At 34.1% G+C, this 18,355-nt stretch overlaps 2 protein-coding genes across 2 annotated transcripts; both read right to left on the reverse strand.

Moving 5' to 3' along the window:
- Positions 1–32: 32 nt before the first annotated feature.
- Positions 33–7,830, reverse strand: LOC126714625 (uridine/cytidine kinase UKL1, chloroplastic). Its single transcript, XM_050414848.1, has 14 exons — positions 7,421–7,830; positions 7,012–7,103; positions 6,448–6,517; positions 6,200–6,318; positions 5,851–5,947; positions 4,500–4,579; positions 3,773–3,967; positions 2,917–3,000; positions 2,746–2,806; positions 1,719–1,779; positions 1,409–1,502; positions 1,215–1,287; positions 501–583; positions 33–409 (listed from the first exon to the last, which is right to left on the reverse strand). The coding sequence occupies exons 1-14, from the start codon at positions 7,641–7,643 to the stop codon at positions 263–265; spliced, it is 1,479 nt and encodes a 492-aa protein (XP_050270805.1). The 5' UTR covers positions 7,644–7,830; the 3' UTR covers positions 33–262.
- A 2,569-nt stretch (positions 7,831–10,399) lies between these two features.
- Positions 10,400–11,262, reverse strand: LOC126714627 (mavicyanin). The gene is made up of 2 exons (XM_050414850.1): positions 11,043–11,262; positions 10,400–10,949 (listed from the first exon to the last, which is right to left on the reverse strand). The coding sequence occupies exons 1-2, from the start codon at positions 11,206–11,208 to the stop codon at positions 10,612–10,614; spliced, it is 504 nt and encodes a 167-aa protein (XP_050270807.1). The 5' UTR covers positions 11,209–11,262; the 3' UTR covers positions 10,400–10,611.
- Between the last annotated feature and the right edge of the window lie 7,093 nt (positions 11,263–18,355).

Below are 18,355 nucleotides of genomic sequence, written 5' to 3' on the forward strand. Positions count from 1 at the left end.
ATCTGAAATATCAGTTTCTTATCTGTACTTGCTTAAGTAAACTGGCAATCATCTCATTATGCTCTGTTGAAGATTCTTAGTAAAATATTTGACAACATAAATGTACCATAGAAAGGAAAATAGCAGCAAAGCTGGCTGCTATGAAATTCATATAAATGCATCTGCAGATCTTCTGTCTAGTAGTTTGAATAAAAAAACCTAATTCAAAGGCATAGGCCAGTCCTGTTAAGGCTCAAAATCTTCACATTTCAACGATCATTGATCAATCGTCAGTACCAAAATAACGATCACCAAACTCACCCAAACCTGGTATGACACGGTATTCTTCATTCAGAGAAGCATCAATCTCAGAGGTGACAATTTTCAAGGATGGGAACATTTTGCTAACACACTCAATTCCCTCAGGGGCCTGAAGTCAACATAACGCAGTATAAGTTGGTGCATATGGACATTGTAATAAAATGAGTAATTAATTTGCAAACAGCAAGGAAATGACTTACAGAGATGAGGTTTAGAAATATAATGTGGGATTCTGGTACACCTTTCTGTATGAGTAGTTCGATTGCTTGGTTAGCAGAATTCCCTAGAAAGGCAACAAGATAGATTTCTAATCATCAGCATGCAAGCATGGCTATTAAGCAATGAATGTACTGTACTCCACATTATTTATAAAATTATATGCACATCCACAAATATTCAATTAGTCCATTGGACAGCTTAACAGCTCTGCATATACATAAAAAAAGTCTATGATATAGAACAGTTAACAAGTACAGAACGCAGCAAGGAAAGATAGGAGGCAAATACACCAGTTAAGCATGAACCAAAAAAAATAAAAATAAAAACATAAACTGCCAGACATTGGATGTAAGGCTCAAAAGAAATTCATTTAACGAGAGTAGGATGTGCAGGCAACACAAGGCGAAGCTGTATAAATGCATGAAGATGGAACAGAGCAAATGATCAAACTTTGTAAGCAGAATTGTTTTTCTTTCTTTAAAATTTATGAAATCTCCTTCTCCCCTTCCCTTCTCACATATACCATCTCCTATTCAATAAATAATCTTTTATCCAAAGTGAAAAGGAAATGGAAACAAGAATGACAAATAGTTTTAAGAAATGCACTTCTGTTGGCCTATTCTTACATGATGCAGAATTGGCAGAAATCAAGTAAAGGAAAGGACAATAGATTTTTACGGGAATCAAACAAGTACCTGTAGCAAGAACCGGATCTAGAAGCAGGACATGCCGTTCAGATATATCCTTGGGAAGCTTCTCATATATAAGCTGCTTAAAGCGAGGTAGCAAATCTACTGTTAAAATTAATTATATCCAATTCTTAAAGAATAGAAAGAATGGCTCTAGTTCAAAAGCAAATTATTTCTTCTAGAAAATAAAACACAATTACCTGCTTGCCATTATCTCCATCGCGATGAATTAAAATTTTTCCAATTTTTATTCCTTTACAGCATGCGCGCAAGGCATTTTCCATGCTTTCACCACTATTACATAACAAACAAGAAAAGATCTTAGAATTATAAAAAGAAGTCACAATACTGCAAGACAAGTTTCCCATGTTGATGGGCTAATGAGAATCTGAGATTTTCCATGTTTACAGTATAAGATGGATACTCGGACACAAGGCATGTCTTGAATATACAAGACTCATTACTAGAAAACTAAAAACTGCCAAAATCAATACCTGAGCCAAAGCTCACCTTCGAACGATGGAAACCCCACACAATTTCTTGCAAAAGTCAACCCCAGTATATACCGATGCTGAAATAGAAGAATAACAATACTTCAGAGAAATTCCCCTTTTTTTCTGATGAATAACAAAGAAGTTTATTAAACAAAACACAAATTCAAGTAGTCAAGTACACATGTAATGTACAAGAGAAATGATAAAAATACTCTGAGAACTCTAGCTCACACAAAAACAGATCTCAGAAGTAAAGTTTAAGCTGAGTCAAAGGAGTTTTAATTCCCTAGAATATCCTAGCATTAAGATCTCTCCAATACCCCACATCAAACAAAGGATAGCTTTCCACACCTCTAGCATTTGATGCTTCTTGTAACTGCCTCTTCAACAAGTCAACATCTCCTTCAGAGACTTAGGCCTCACCCATGGGACATGGTTCTCAAGTTTAAGCTCAGTCAAAGGAGTTTCAATTCCCTAGAACATCCTAGCTTTACGCTCTCTCCATTTACCCCACATCAAACAGAGCAGGAAGGCTTTCCACACCTCTAGCATTTGATGCTTCTTGTAACTGCCAACAAGTCAACATTTCTCTAGCAATGTTGCAATGCAAAAAGTGTGCCAGCACAGACATGGTTCTCAAGATTTTTTTAGTTTAATATATTAACCATATATGTTAATCTATATTTAAGAATAGGTTTGCATGCAAAAGAATCATGGATTGTAAAATGGTCATGAAATGACAACTACATAATAAGTTTATGGACAGAAATAATTTACACTCTCCTGATTGTAAACAATGCTAAGAAAAATGAAATCTTTAATAAGTGCTTAAACAAGGTGGGACACAGGTAGATATGAGCGCTTGTCCTCAAGCAACCAACATGCTTTACTATTATGAGAATTATACAAAAATCATAGATTTAGGAATTTACTTCTTGTGTACTTGGGTTGTTCCCCCCGTAGTGTCTTCTAATGAATCTACTAATTAAAAGAAGTTTACGGGTTAAAACAATTTGAGAAAATTGAACAACCAGTTAACACACCTGTTGGAGTAACTACTTGCTTCTCAGTGAATGGCAGATGGCCAAGGCCATGCTCCACAACCTGAAAAATAAAATCAACATTAAGCAGTTGCATTATGCATGTTATAAGACACAGGGTACTGAAACTCATGTCAATTATGAGCTTCAGCTAAGCCATGCAGCAGAAAGTACCAGACGAATAAGTCGATCTGAATAAAATACAAAGTCATGCTTCGATATTTCCCGGTCTCTAATCAGCGTATGCATACCCCTTATCTGCAACAAGGGTCACACATATGAGTAAACAATGACTGAATTGCATATCAGAGTGCAGGTGTGCGGTAGAAATCCTACAAAATCTTAATATTCAACCATAGTTGTGTTATTGCCATTGCCTGTTATTTGTTTAAAATCGGTTGATGTCCACGACACAGTTGCTGGAGAGATTATCTAGTCCTCAAAGAATACCACATGGTATGCATAATAAAGTACGCCATTCTAAAACTAACAGGCATGGAATCAACCGTAAGGCGTAATGATACTATAATATGAGGGTAAGGGATTGGTTATCCACTTTTTTCTGTTTTAGTGACAGTATGCCAGGTCAATCATTCACACCATCTGACCTCTATCTCTGGTAATTCTTTGCTAAAACTCAAATTTTTTTGCTTTTCCATTCAAATATTTATAAATTAAAAAAAAAAAAAAAAACCCTCCATTTGGTAATTACCTGGGGCAGGTCACATGCCACATGGTGACTTGTTTGACTATTTATCTAACATATTTTCAATATCTTCAAACTACTAAACACCAAATTTAACCTCATCTAATGCTGCTTTTGTATCTATTCTACTTCACCAATCATTATTGACTATAATTTGAGGCTATGAACCATCAATGGAACAGGAATTGTCTCGTGCTTAGAATAGAGAAGTCTAGGCAATGCCCATCAAACTTTCTTTTGTCCATAATACAAAATATTTCTGAAGAGAAATTTCAAAGGTACAAAAACATAATAAGTTAATAACACAATCACACAAACGCATACCTGAAATGTCGACTGAATGACATACACATTGGGGTATGTTTTACAGAGGTTATGCTGACCAAGTTTAGTTCGGATATGTTGCACAATCAAATCAATGGCAACATGATTATCACCTCCCCGGGGAATAATCACATCAGCATACTTCTTTGATGGGAGAACAAAATCATCAAAAGCAGGTTTGACAAACTTTGCATACTGCACAATTAACATAATTCTTTCAATGTATCAATTATAATATTGTCATATGTTTAAATATAATAAATCTTCCAAAGCACAGGATCAAAATATCCCATAGTTCACAACCAAAAGTTACCAAAGTAGCAACATCAATGTAAATACATGTCAAAAGGACCAAAACCATACAGTGCTATGAGTAGAAGGTGGATTGAAATTAAAGCTAATGCAGCTTAATAAATGAGCTGCACCCTTGTAAGCAGCCTATCACCATATTGCGATAGTCAAGGTACTCCAAACTCAAGAAGAAAATGAAAATAGTCATGGATGTTGGATAATAGTGCATTGTGCTGATGTTGCTTTTGAATTGTGATAGGAAAATGCTTGTGCATCAATACAATTATGATTCAATAACACATCATTTAAATGAACTAAATAATGTTACATATCATGGAACTTGAAAGATATGCTTCTGCTAGTTATAACTTAGAAATCTCTAGGGAAATTTTGGGTAAAAGCCAACTACAAAGACAGATATCACCAAGGGACTTACCTGTTCAAGAACAGAGTTTATGTCCCTGCCCCTCTCAACTGTGTCACGTCTTATTCTACGAGCAAGCCTCACATCAGCATCTATAAAGCAATCATTCACCAAAAATAATATAGTGAGGAATTTGAGAAGGAGAGGGTGAGTAAAAGAGAAATGCAATTAACAATAAAAATTATAACCAGTCTCTATTAGTCTGTCAAATGTTTGGAAACATAGGATTTAAAATGAGTCAAGCTGAGGCTTAGTTTGGCTCATTTTCTTAATGAACATGCAAGCCACCAAGGTTCTTCTAATGTGGAATCTACACTTATTTTTTCCTTGATATTACATTGCTCATTTGTTCTTCCCCAATGGGACTTTGAACCATAATCAAAGTTGCATATCCTCTATTTCATAAGAAGCAAGGGATAGTACCTTCCCAAAAATCTTCCCTCACTATATCCATGGTTCAGAGGTGCGTGTGCTATGTATGGGTTCATATTGCCCAATGAGATGTATTATCAATTTCTCTATGAAATTTTATCTAATGACAATATAATAGCATAGGGTATAAAGCCAAATGATAAAATGTAGTCCTCATGGGGCTTCATTCTTTGCTTAGCCAATCACGTTGAATACAGTCTCAAAGTACTCATAAGCTTGACGAGCATCTAATGATTTGAGGTTGAACTTCAATTCTAGGCACAAGTCAAACACAATTTAACCCAAATCTTTAGGTGCCTTTCATCCAGACAATGTCAAGCCTTTAAGTGTTTGGCTTGGCACAACTTGCTTAAAATCACACATGCACACAGAGGTAATGCAGACCCAGGCTTCTTGGTAATTTTTGGAAAACAACATCGAGATAACTTTCAACTCATATAACTAGGGACACCATGTGGGAGATGCTTAGAAATATCCAACTCATCCAGACCCTTATTGCCATTTTTAGATTGAAATGCATCATATAAAATAAATCATAGGCGCTGGCTTTTGAGTGTTAAAAATCAAAATGCTTCCCTTAATATAGTTAGTAAGAAAGACAATATTCTTGTCCACCCAAATGCCAAACACACCGCCAAGGCTTGCAAATGGTAATCGACTTGTGACTGCATAGCTTGAACAAGCAACATATAAACTTCCCAATCAACTCTAGAATTCCCTAAATATCTCAACTGATTGGGAGAAAGAGAAAAGTTAAGATCAAGAACTATACACAATTTTGATACATATACAAAAATATAGCGGGGAGATTGCAACAAGAAAGCCTCCCGTAAAAAAATTAGCTCTACTAATAAAATTGATAAATGACCATGACAGAATGCAAATGAAATGATGAAGATAATGATAGACAACCAGATGAAAGGAATCAAACCAGTATCAACAAAAATCTTCGTATCCATCAGGTTGCGGACACGTTGGTCATGGAAAACCAGAATCCCCTCTAAAATAATAACATCAGAAGCATTTACCTGGCAAATAATTTTGATTAAGTTTTTTTGAAAAGCGACAAGAATAAATCTTGGCAGATCAAAAATGGATAAACTCAATTTAACTATAAATTGAGTTTTATCAAAACAATTTATCATTCTCTCAGAAAGTTAATAACAGTAAATCCTAAAACCTAATGTTTATTCAGCTCAGACCTATGTTGACTCTACAGTGTCCATAAACCAATTGAAGGGGAAAACCAATAAGGGTTCAAAATGTTGTAAAGTCAGTACCTGCCGAAAACTATCCTTGCAGCGACGATGTATCTTAAAGTCATAAATCGGAACCTGGTAACGTTGTCCATCTTTGAGATTTTGAATGCAATCCAGAAGCTGCTCAGTATCAAATGCATCTGCAATCAACAACCAAAACAAAAATCAACAAAACTTGTTCAAAATGATCTCGAAAAACCAAAACACTACCAAAAGAAAAATTACATCACAAATCATGCAAAGTTTTGCGTGACCACAAATAAGTTTACCAGGATGATCAAAGTTATATTCATTCACACGATTGGATTCTTCAGCAGTCAAACCTCGGTAAAACGAGTCCTATAACATTGCCATACCAAACAAACCACAATATTAGTCAATATCATACCAATAAGTCTATTGACAAAACTTTCACAACTATTGACAAGGTCTATTGTTGATTGGTACACGCCGATGAGCTATAGCTCAATTAGCACTTCTTTCTATCATGATAATGGTGAGATTGTGAGTTCATAACCCACAAAGTGTGATTGGTACATAACAAAAGTGGTGTCCGTGGCAGGTGTAAGTGTCACTAAAGTTGCTCAAATTACAATTTTCCACCTCAACAAGTTGTACACAATAAAAGTGGTGTCAGTGATAGGCACACTGTAACTAAAGTTGCTCCAATCACAATTTGCCAACAAAGTGTACATGATAAAAGTGTTGTCAGTGATAGGCGCATGTGTAACTAAAGTCGTTCCAATCACAATTTACCACCTTAACAAGTTGTGTACCTAGCATTGCTTGTAACAAAATGGTTTCTATTTCAATAACAAGAGAGAAATTGCAACCTGATTGACGAGCACGACACGGTGATCATGGAGTTGCTGGATGATCATGTCACACACGGTGGTCTTACCCGAAGCCGTACCGCCCGAAACTCCTACTCAATTACCGAAACAATAATTAACAAATCTAAAACAACAAGCACAACGAATAAGTACAAAATAAAACCCTAAGAATATTGCTACGAACATAGATAAGCAGATGTGGATTTCTTCCTTTAAAGCACTTTCTACTCCAATCTTCAAGATCTAAAGGAAAAATGAGAGCGAATTTTGGTTTTGAAAAGCAATATTGAGAAAGTGCGTAGTGCGATGTAGAAGCAAGCAAAAAAGTGAGAGTTGTAAAGGAAATTGTTTAATTCATAAAAATTGAAGAAATGGAAGTGAGTTTTTAGAGTTGAGAAGTGGAATTTACCGATGACGAAAGGCTGCTTGGGGGCGTTGGAGTCAGTTAGAGCCGATGAGGAGGAGGAGGAGGAAGAGAAAGCGGAAGGGGGAACGGGGGAGCGGTGAGCGGCGGGGGAAGAAGTGGAAGAAGACGGAGGAGAAGAGCGGAGTCCGTCGAGACGGAGGCCGGAGAAGTGGGGCCCAGAAGCCGCCTCCATAACGTAGTCAATTGAAGTCGTTTCCTCTGGCATCGCTTCTCTTCTCTTCTTCACTATCTGATCTCTCTCTCTCTCTCACACACACACACTCTCTTTACTTCAGCGGAATTCAAATGATAAGAGTACAATGCTGGAAGGAAATACTAAATACACTGCCTTCTTTTCATGGCACTTTTCACGCTTTTTTTTCAAGATTTTTCTTTCTTTTTTTCAAGATTTTTCAATACACGTGCTCGGATCCCTTTGGTTGGTTGATGTAAATTGGTTATGCTACCCATTTCCATTAGTAATTTGGTAACACTTGGATGATAGGACTTTAACATAACAGATTAATAATAGAAATGAAACGAAATCAAACATTTATGGTTCTGATCGTTAGATCTCAAATAAGTGTCGTCCAAACCAGGGGTTGGCCGAGTTGGTTGGGCTCTCGGTCTCAAGGTGCTTGTATTGAGCTCGATTGGGTGTGCTTCTCAGTTTGAGTTCTACTACCTGCACTTTGAAAAGAATTTTCTAAGCCAGCTCTTTACCTCTTTGTGGGCCCACCTGATACGAACAATGATTAGTCTCTAGTTGAAGTCTTGAAAATACACTGTACGAGAACCAAAAAAAAAAAATATTGTCCATTAAAACAAGTTACCCATATATTTTTCAGTGTCGTCAATTAAGACAAGTTACCCATATAATATAAGTATCCATGTCACTAAATTGTTGAAGAAAAAAGTTGACAAGTTACCCATATAATGTCAAGTATCCATGTCACTAAATTGTTGAAGAAAAAAGACAACGTGATATACTACAAGAGGTGCTAGAACGTTGAGGAATCCCTTTAACCCGAAGAAGTAAGTGATAGTTTACTTTTGTAACAAGTTGAGGACTCCCTTTTAACCCCAAGAAGTAAGTGATACTTTACTTTTGTTAACGAGTGCACTCATGCATTTGCATTTTTTTTTTTTTTTTTTGATACAGTTTAGAAAGAATATAATGGGTTCTACTGCATTAGAAAATGATAAAAACAAATAAACAAATACTTATTTAACTAATTCATACTCTAAAAAATAAAATTGATTAATTAATTATGGATTATGTTAAATGGTGTCCTTAGATCAATTATTAATAAACCATTTTAGGAAATTTTTTATATCACTTTTATGAAAAATTGCAAAAAGTTGTTAAAACATTAACTACATTTTTTCTCTTTTCTTAAAATTTTTTTTTTCCTAAAATGGTTCACAAACAAATGCTCTTAGAACATTCATTAACTTTTTCTATTAATTATAATAAAATGGTTAATTTTTTTGATATAAGATAGAATTCTACTTTAGCTTAATCTAAGTGTATATGTGTGTAAAACTCCCTCTTGGAGACTTGAACGCTGACCCTTACCCCCCACACCCCACAAACGCTTATACTTGTGGAATAACCATCGTACCAAGGGTGTGCGATGGTAAAAAAATAGTTAATTTTAACTATTTTAACTATTATCCAATCATTAACTGATCCTTAATAAACGAGTAATTCTAGGTCCATAAATTATTCTGTAACTTTTTTGTCACAATTTTAATGCGATAAACTATAAATAATTAACCATTACTTATACATAGACCTGCTATTTTATTCCTACTAATTACTCTCTGCCAAATTACAATTGTTACACAAAGTTGAGAAAATTATTTATTTATTTATTTTGGTTGGCTAGGTGGGTTGGTCAAGTGATGGGGTACTTGGTCTCAAAGTGCTTGTCCCAGGTTCGACTGAATGTGCTCTCCAATTCGAGTCTGGGTACCTGAACTTTGAAAAAACTCCCTAAACCAATAATTTACTCCTTTAGAGTTTACTCATAGTAAACAGTGATTAGTCTTTAATGGTTGAAAGATTTGAGGATGTAATGTGGAAAAGAAAAATATTATAGTCTTAGACTTTTTGTTAATAAATTATTAGAGAGTAATTGCCTTCATATAGTACTTGTTAACTGCAAGAGGCACGTGTGGAATTTAATAAAGCAGGAAGCTATGCACCTCGATTTTCTCTTCTTGGGTGTGTCAAATTTGGACTACCTGGGAATAGAAAAAGATTTAACGGCCTGACGGAGTCACAGAGTGACAGCCAATTTCAAAGAACCAGCAGATTTGAGAACACTGCTGTACCATCAGGATCAAACCTTTATGGCAAGGAATATTCTTTTTTTTTCCCTAAAAATAATAAGAAATAAAAACACGTGAATCCAAGACATGTCATAATTTTTAACTTACATCATTTTTGTTTTTATATTATATAAAGAAGTGATATTCCAATCTTTTGGTGGTATAAATTCATTCCATTTTTAAAGCCCTTTTTCAAAATCTTGTGAACCAACAACATACTTGATAAAATTTGAGATTTTTGAATTTATGGCACGTTATTCAAATCCATTCTATTATCCCAATGTTACCCACAAAATAAATGAACAATTTGGTTCAATGGATCTTGAAAATCTAAATCAATTTTTTACCATAAAAGAAAGGAAATCTTAATCAATTCAATCTGTCTTTTTAAGTAGATAATCATGGAAAAAATGTTTGAAACCAATAAATTGTCACATTTCTTGACACCGGTTGAGGCCATCCCAGTTTGGCGATTGCATCTTTCCTGCCTTGCAATACATCAATTGTACTAAAATTATGAATTTTTTTTGGACTCAAAACTATCATTATGAATTTTGATTTGATTTGATTGTAGATAAATGATTCAAGCCACGAGAAAAATCACCAAATGTGAAGCAGAATCCTCACTGGCAAGGTTGATTGATATACTACAAAAAAACCAGGCTAGGGTTAAAGCAACCCTGCCATTTTTATTCACCTCTTATTTCAAATATCATAATCAAACAAAGAATATACAAAGTGATGCCTTTGTTTTTCAACTCAAACTTCAATACTATCATACTGACTATGTTTTTAATCCCTTAAAAATATCAAACCAAACAGTACCAGGTGAATCTATATACCCAGCCTTCATATCCTTAAAACACATAGAGCAAAAAGGTGGCCAAGAATGCAACAACCATAACAAATGAAGCAAAAGATCGAGAAGCAGAAGCATCAGAAGTTGTGGGTGAAGATGAAGATGATGCTGGAGAAGAGGGTGCACTCCCTGTGACTGTCTTGATTTTTACTTTCATGCCTTGGCTGCAGTGGCCTAATGTGCCACAAGCAAAGTAACGCGTGCCAGCCTTGTTCAATTTGATAACATCAGTGCCACTGCTCTTGGAGTCTAGTGCAGTACCAAGGTCACAGTTCTTGTAGGCACTCTCACTAGCAAGTTCAACAACACTGTGCAACCCTGTTGTGTACTTGAAAACTGTCCAAAAAAGATAATTTATTTATACAAATGAAGTTAATAACAAAGTAAGGCTAAGTTCTTAACTAGCATGGTTAAGAATAAGGAACATACCAAGTTGGTCGCCAACTTTGAAGGTTTGGCCTGATGTCCATGAGTTGAAGTCTGTGGATTCATCCCAACCTTGGCTTCCTCCAACAACATGTTGGGTTGCCAAGGCTTCCTTTGTGATAAAAGCAACAAAAATCAACACCAAGAAAATTGTGTTCATGGTCGCCATTACTTCTTCCTTCTCTTTAGTCTTTACTCTCTCTTTTTTTTGGGGTCTGTTTGAGCAATCCAATTCCTACAATTATATATGCAGGAAATTTACCTGTATACATCCAAAGTGTCTCTATCATTATATTATTAGTTATTACTCCTCTTTTTCTTGCAAAACTGGAACAACATTCAAAATATTGATGACACACGGTACCCCTATAAGCTATGACATCAAGAATCCTCCGATTTCTCATATCGCCACATGAAGCAATAAGTCTGTACAACCTAGCTCAGCAGGCATTCATGTAATTCTGGGACATAATAAGGGCATGATTTGTGAAGTGCAATATTTGTTCAATGTTTGAATTGCCGGCTAAGCAAAATGTTGGTGGTTAAAGGTCATGGAAGACTTGGAGTTGAAACAAAGCTATCGTGGTGATCATATTCACTTGAGGTTTAGTCTGGTAGCTCAAATTTTATATACACAAGTCATGTCGCATTGGATGCATTGGACAGCCTAGACAAATCATCATTATGACTTGGATTAGTTTTTGGCATATTATTCACTAACGTTGCTGATCAATTTTAAATTATAAACATATGGAGCCTCAATGCTTAGTCATCTTTTAAAAGGATGTCAACATTGAACGGTTGACCATCCCATTTTTAAACCTGGTGTAGTAAAACAATGCCCATGAACCTCTAACATTTTATATTAAATAAATGGAAATCTCAACGAAGAATTAACATTATTTATATGAGGCCACGAGTCTTGTTACTTTAGTGACTATCGTCTAACTTTTTCCGCATGGAGAACTTGAATTCTAATCCCCCTCTCCTACTTCTTGTTAGGGCCGAACTACATAGAGGCTTGGGGCCAACCCCTCCTAACAAACACTTTTCGGTAATTCAATATTAACCTTCAAAAAAATATATACAAATAGTCCCTCAAACTCTTTCATATTTGTTATATGACCTTATATTTGTTATTAGCCTATAACCTACACCGTGTGTGTGCACTATTTATAATTTTGGCGAAAACATCATTTTGGTTTCTACATTTTGGGGTCACAGTCAATTTGGTCTTTATATTTTAGTAGTAGTCAATTTAATTCATGTTATTTTCAAATTGCAATCAATTTGGTCTCTACTGTTAATTTATTAATGAAAAATGTCTATATAAAAAACAGTGTATACTGTTGACACACTTAAAGTTTATGCGACATATAAAACAATATTAAAAATTACCAAATCAGCATTTTAATAATTAATAAAAAGCCATGTCGAAAAAAAAAAAAAAAACTGATTTTTTTAGCGGAAAAAATAAAAATAAATTATGATTTTCTTTCATTTTCTTGCAATCCAAACACACAAATATCGAAGGTTTGCAAAAGACCCAGGAAGTGAAAGTGAATCAGAAATTTTCCCGACATGATTTGTTTTGGTTTGGAGATTGATTAGTCTTGATCTTGCTTGGAGGCTTTCAAAATGGGTTTATTAAGTGTTAATCTTTGTTGTTGTTCAATCTCCTTCTTCATTCTCTTTTTCTTGATCAGTTAGAGATTTCTCCCCTTCCCATTTCCGGCAACTATAAAAAAAAAAAAAAAAAAAAATGCAAAGACCCAACATGTCTTCGCCTTTCTTACACTAATCTATTCCAAAACCCAACTTTCTTCAACAAACTGCCACTACAAAGACCACCTCATTTCCAAACCCATGTTGAAAGCTAAATCAAAACCCCATTCCAGAAATACAAAGTCACAAACAATCTCAGCAGTGCACACATCAAAGGGAAATCAAAAGAGAGAGAATCGTGCTTAGGAGAGAGAAACCCCTGTAAGGGGAGAGAGAGTGAGCGCTAGCCATCCGTTTGTGGCTTGCGGTGGTCGCTGGCAACAGCCATGGGGTTTGGCTGTGTAAAGCTTGGCCATGGCTTAGGTTCCACGAAATCTGCTGCAGACTTCATCTCCTCCTCATATCTGAAAGTAGAGAACCCATATCCATTTGCATCCAAACGTTTCAGTGATGTATAAGCATATCAAAGGTTAAATTGGTTTGATTCATTCTGTTTGGTTGTTGGTAATCTAGATCCTTTGCATTTTTTTAGATCCAAACACAAACAAAGTTTGCGGGGTCTTTCTCAGATCTTGATGTGTTTAATATTGAGGTTTTTTTTTTTTAATAATTCATTTTTATTTTTTCCGTTAAAAAAATCAGTTTAGAATTGTAGGTTTTGTTTTTTCTATGTGGCTTTTTATTAATTATAAAAATGTTGATTTGGTACTTTTTAATATTATTTTATATGCCATGTAAGCTTTATGTTTGGCAATAGTGTATATCGTTTGCCACGTAAGTATTTTTCATTAGTAAATTAATAGTAGAGACCAAATTGGGTGCAATTTGAAAATAATATAGACTAAATTGACTGCTACTAAAATGTAGGGAACAAATTAACTGTGACCCCAAAATATAGAAACCAAAATGATGTTTTCAGCTATCATTTTTTCACTAATATTTTGAATATATATATATATATATATATATAAGTTTTTGTAGTTTCAACATAAAAATATTTACGTGAATATTTTAATGGAGGCCATTTGTAGTCATTTTGGAAATCTGGTCTTTTAAGTAGTGAAACCATATTTTACTATTTATTATAAAGAAAAATTTACTAAAATGATTTTTTTTTTTTTTTTAAATTCGACATTTTGAGGGAGAGGGGAATTAAACCCTAAGGGTATGTTTGATTGGAGTGAAAGCAGGGAGGATAGAAAATAGGAAAAGGAAAATATGATGAAAAATAGCATTTTCCACCGTTTGGTTCAGGAGAGAAAACAAGAGAGATAGAAAATCAGGAGGAAAATAATCTCTCCGAGTCTACATTTTTTCATCCTCCCAATTTGGGAGGAAAATGGGGAGGAAAAGATGTTGATGATGTAATTTACACAAATACCTTCACTTTATTACACTCACCTACCCCTCTCACTTTTCCACTATTATATAAAAAGGACATAATAGTCAATTTATATAAACTACATTTTTCATCCTCCCCTTTTTCTCTCCAACCAAACAAAAAAATTTTCCACCTCTCCAACCAAACACACATGAGGGAAAACCAAATCTTTTCTGTCTTCCCACTTTTCCATCCTCCCACTAATTTTTCATTCTTCCACTTTTCCACTCCTCCAACCAAACGGACCCTAATAGTATGTTTGGTTGGGGTAAAAACAGGGAGGATGGAAAATAGGGAGAGGAAAATAGGGTGAAAAATGACATTTTTCACTATTTGATTGAGAAAAGAAAACAAGAGAGACAAAAAATAGGGGAGAAAATTTTCCCTCCGGGCCCACATTTTTTTATCCTCCCAATTTGGAAGGAAAATGAGGAGGAAAAAGTGCTGAAAAATGCACTTTACACAAATACCCTCAGTTTAAGTTGCATTTTTTTTCTATCTTCTCTTTTCCCTGAGCAGCAACGTTGCCCCTTTAGTTTTTTTTGGGCGTTGCCAATAACATTACCTTTTTTTTTCTTCTTCTTCTGGGCAATCACGTTGCCAGTTGTAACTTTTTTTTCTTTTTTTTTCTTGGGCATTAAGCTTGCCTCTTCTTTTTTTTTTCTTTTGATTTTTTAGGGCTTGGGTGTGATGGTTTATTTTTATTTTTACTGGATGTGATTTGTTTTGGAACTTTTTTATTTTTAGAAAAATTTTTGGGTGATTACTCTTTTTTGTGTGGTTATTTGTCACTTTTTTTTTTTTTTAATAATTTGGCATCATTCTTTAACAAGGGTATATGACTAAATTTATTCAAACTCATTTTTTCCATCCCTCTACTTTTCCACTCCTAACCAAACAAAAAGGAGAAAAAATAAAATCTTTTCTATCCTCCCACTTTTCCATCCTTTTACAATTTTTTATTCTCCCACTTTTCCATCCATCCAACCAAACGAACCCTAAGTATTTTTTTTTTTAGAAAGACTAGGAGGTGACAATCAATTGAGTTATAAGGCTATTGGCTAAAATGATTTAGTACCAAGAGGCACTATAATAACTTAGTGTTAGGCATTAGTTTGAAGTTCATCCACTTCAACTAAATAGTATATATAATCAACATAAAATTATTTGACTATGATTGTGGAAAAAATTGATAGGGACTTTTATAGCCTACTTCAATTTAATTGATAAAAAGTCCAGTTTTGAACTTCTGATAATTTAATTATTATAATAATTGAAGAGAGAAAAATTTAAACATTGATTCTTCTTATTAAAGAGAGCATATAATGTCATTGAGTTATAAGACTCTTGACAAATTCAGTTAAACTAAGATGAGTTTAGAAAAGATTTAAAGGTGAAAACACTATTGTGATATAATATTGAAATATAATATTTTATACTTATATTCTCAATCTTTACTTAGGTCTCATATATATATATATATATATATATATATATATATATATATAAAGGTAAAATTTAGAGAAAGTTCAAATAAGTTATTAAATGTGAGTTATTTAGAGTTTAATTTTGTGTCACTTGTCTAATTTAACTTTTTAAATATTTGTGCAAATGAGTTATTAAACGTTAAATCCAAAGAGACCACAATAGTTACAATCACTTTGAATTAGCTTTTTTTAGACTGATGAAATGCACTGATTTCACAATCTATTTAAGAAAATATCTCACAAACCAATTTATGCTTCTTCACCAAAAAAAAAAAAAAAAAAAAAAAACCCTTTGTGGTTCAGGATTCTTAGCTTCACCAAAGCAATTGAATCTGACTCCATAACACACATGGGAACCACAGATCCAGCAATAGCAAGGTAGACCAAGATTGACTCTCATTGAGCATGGGCCATACTGACTGGTGGAACTACCAGCGAAGCATAGAGACTCTTCGAGCACAGGACTAAGTGCTACACTGGCAATTGACATTCTCTATCCTATAGAATCAAATCCCCTTATATGTGTATCACCTAGAAGTTCCAAAGCCACTTATGCTTTAATCGGAAAACCCAATAAATAGGGTAAATCAAAAAGAGCTCAGAAGGGCTCCTAAAACCCCCAAGAAGTAAAACCTTATACAAATGATACTATTTTCTTTTTCCTCATGAAGAGAACCAAATTAAAGCAATTAGTGAATTTAGGATTTTTGTCACACCAATTAGGGTTTCTATTAGATTTATAACATCTAAGGTTCTTTGATGCCCGTTAAATCTAGGGCCTATGCACTCCTATTGTTGAGAATTGGCGCCAAAACTTAGAGAAAATCCAATTAGATTTTAATTGGATTCTCAATTTTGCGCCATGTGTCCCATTTAATTTTTAATTTTGTGCCAAGTAATTTATATATATATATATATATATATATATATATATAGGTTCAAGCTACATTTGGTGTAACTCTAAGCAATGTTACATCACTCAATATTTCTTAATTAGATGTCAATTTTGACAAATCTACCGTTAGATTACATTATCTTCATATATTCTCCATGTTTGCAAAATTTTAAGGTGATCAAAGGTTAATAACTATTTCATCAATTAATTGTTTAAATTTAAGTTTTTGTAATTTAAAATAATGCATAAAAGATAAGTTTATGAATTGAATGGTAAATTACATTCGATTAGCATGAAAATTGGTATGCATGTTAAGAACATATAAAATACGTAATTCAACGGTTGAATTTTGAAAATATGAATTCAATAATAAGTTATTGAGTGGTGTAACATTACTCAAAGTTACACCTGATGTAATTTAAACCCAACCCATATATATATATATATATATATATTATGGACACAACGGAGAATCGCCACCTAGTTTTTGCAATGGTCTAAGAACCATATATATAGCATCCTCTTGAGTAATGACCTTTTTAATGATCTTTCTACTAGAAATATAGGTTCGGAGTTTAGGTACGGTTTTGGAAAGGTGTTAGGCACCCAAAACTGCCCAATCCGAGGGTTGACTTCCTCTCATTGTGTCTTGTGTCTTAACTCTATTAAAGGCACACTCAATATTACATTCTAACTCTCTCTCACACACACACACACACACACACACACACACAAGCATACATCTAAGCATACAACATAGCATCAATCATCCCAAAAGACCTAATCATTCACTTATCATGATATACCCTAACATACATCTAGCATACATGTCATATCAACCTAGAATTCATCTAGCATGGTATAACATAAACCCTAGCATGTTACTATCAAACATATCATCCACCTAACATTCATCTAACACCATGTCATCATATCATATTCAAGGCAGAAACATAAGTAATAAACAAAACATAGCATCGTCAACAGATCATTGAAAACATTAAGAACACAACATGCTTATTCATCATATCATGTTCATCAATCCTAAACAAGATTACAAACAAAATGCATGTACATGTGAATGCATGACTTACCTTACTTACCTTGCTACATCTCAGCACCCATGGTATTAATATATGAACATGTGAATGCGTGTTCATGGGATTAAAACAAAGAAATGAAATATAAATCCTAATTTTAACATGTGAAAAGAAAACAAACAACAAGCATGTGAAACAGAAGCTCAAAACCATAAAATAAAAAAGGATCTAAAACAGAAGCATTACATGTGAAATAAGAGACGAAATCAGAAAAACTAAAGTTAAGGTTTCTGGGTAGGATCATGCACGTGCATGAACGAGCCTACGTGTGCATAATCAAGCCTGCGTGAGCAAGCAAGATTATGTGCACATGGAATCCACCCCAGAAACCCTAGCAACAGACCAAACAGAGCAAGGCTTCAAAACGATAAATCTATCATCCTAACATGCTTTAAAACATAAAAGCTACATAAACCTAAACTACATAAACACATATAAACATAAAACAAGCGAAGAAACAAGATTAAAACATAAATTAAAGCAAGAAATAAAAAGAAAATCTTAGAACTTAATACCTTAAAACAAAAAGTTTTCAAGCTTTATTTTTTACCATTCCCCTCAGTCAAATCTATTCACAATTAATAAGAAACGTGATTAATAATCTTAAACTCAAAGATCAAAGCTAGAAAAGGCCCTAATTAAAAGAAAATTGACTTGAGGATGTTTTGTAAAAAACTCTCTCTTTGATTTACTACTTCTAGTGAATCTTAGTGTTTTCCCTTAGGATT

The sequence above is a fragment of the Quercus robur genome, chromosome 2 (assembly GCF_932294415.1).
Source record: "Quercus robur chromosome 2, dhQueRobu3.1, whole genome shotgun sequence".
Lineage (NCBI taxonomy): Eukaryota > Viridiplantae > Streptophyta > Magnoliopsida > Fagales > Fagaceae > Quercus > Quercus robur.

Bases quoted from the DNA above. Each gene is read 5' to 3' on its own strand.
- LOC126714625 (XM_050414848.1), bottom strand. From the start codon at position 7,643: ATGCCAGAGGAAACGACTTCAATTGACTACGTTATGGAGGCGGCTTCT. The intron at 6,319-6,447 runs GTAAACTTATTT...TGTTGATTGCAG, and splicing joins ATATAACTTTGATCATCCTG to ATGCATTTGATACTGAGCAG. The intron at 584-1,214 runs GTACTTGTTTGA...TTGCCTTTCTAG, and splicing joins AGATCCGGTTCTTGCTACAG to GGAATTCTGCTAACCAAGCA.
- LOC126714627 (XM_050414850.1), bottom strand. From the start codon at position 11,208: ATGGCGACCATGAACACAATTTTCTTGGTGTTGATTTTTGTTGCTTTT. The intron at 10,950-11,042 runs GTATGTTCCTTA...TTTTTTGGACAG, and splicing joins CAAAGTTGGCGACCAACTTG to TTTTCAAGTACACAACAGGG.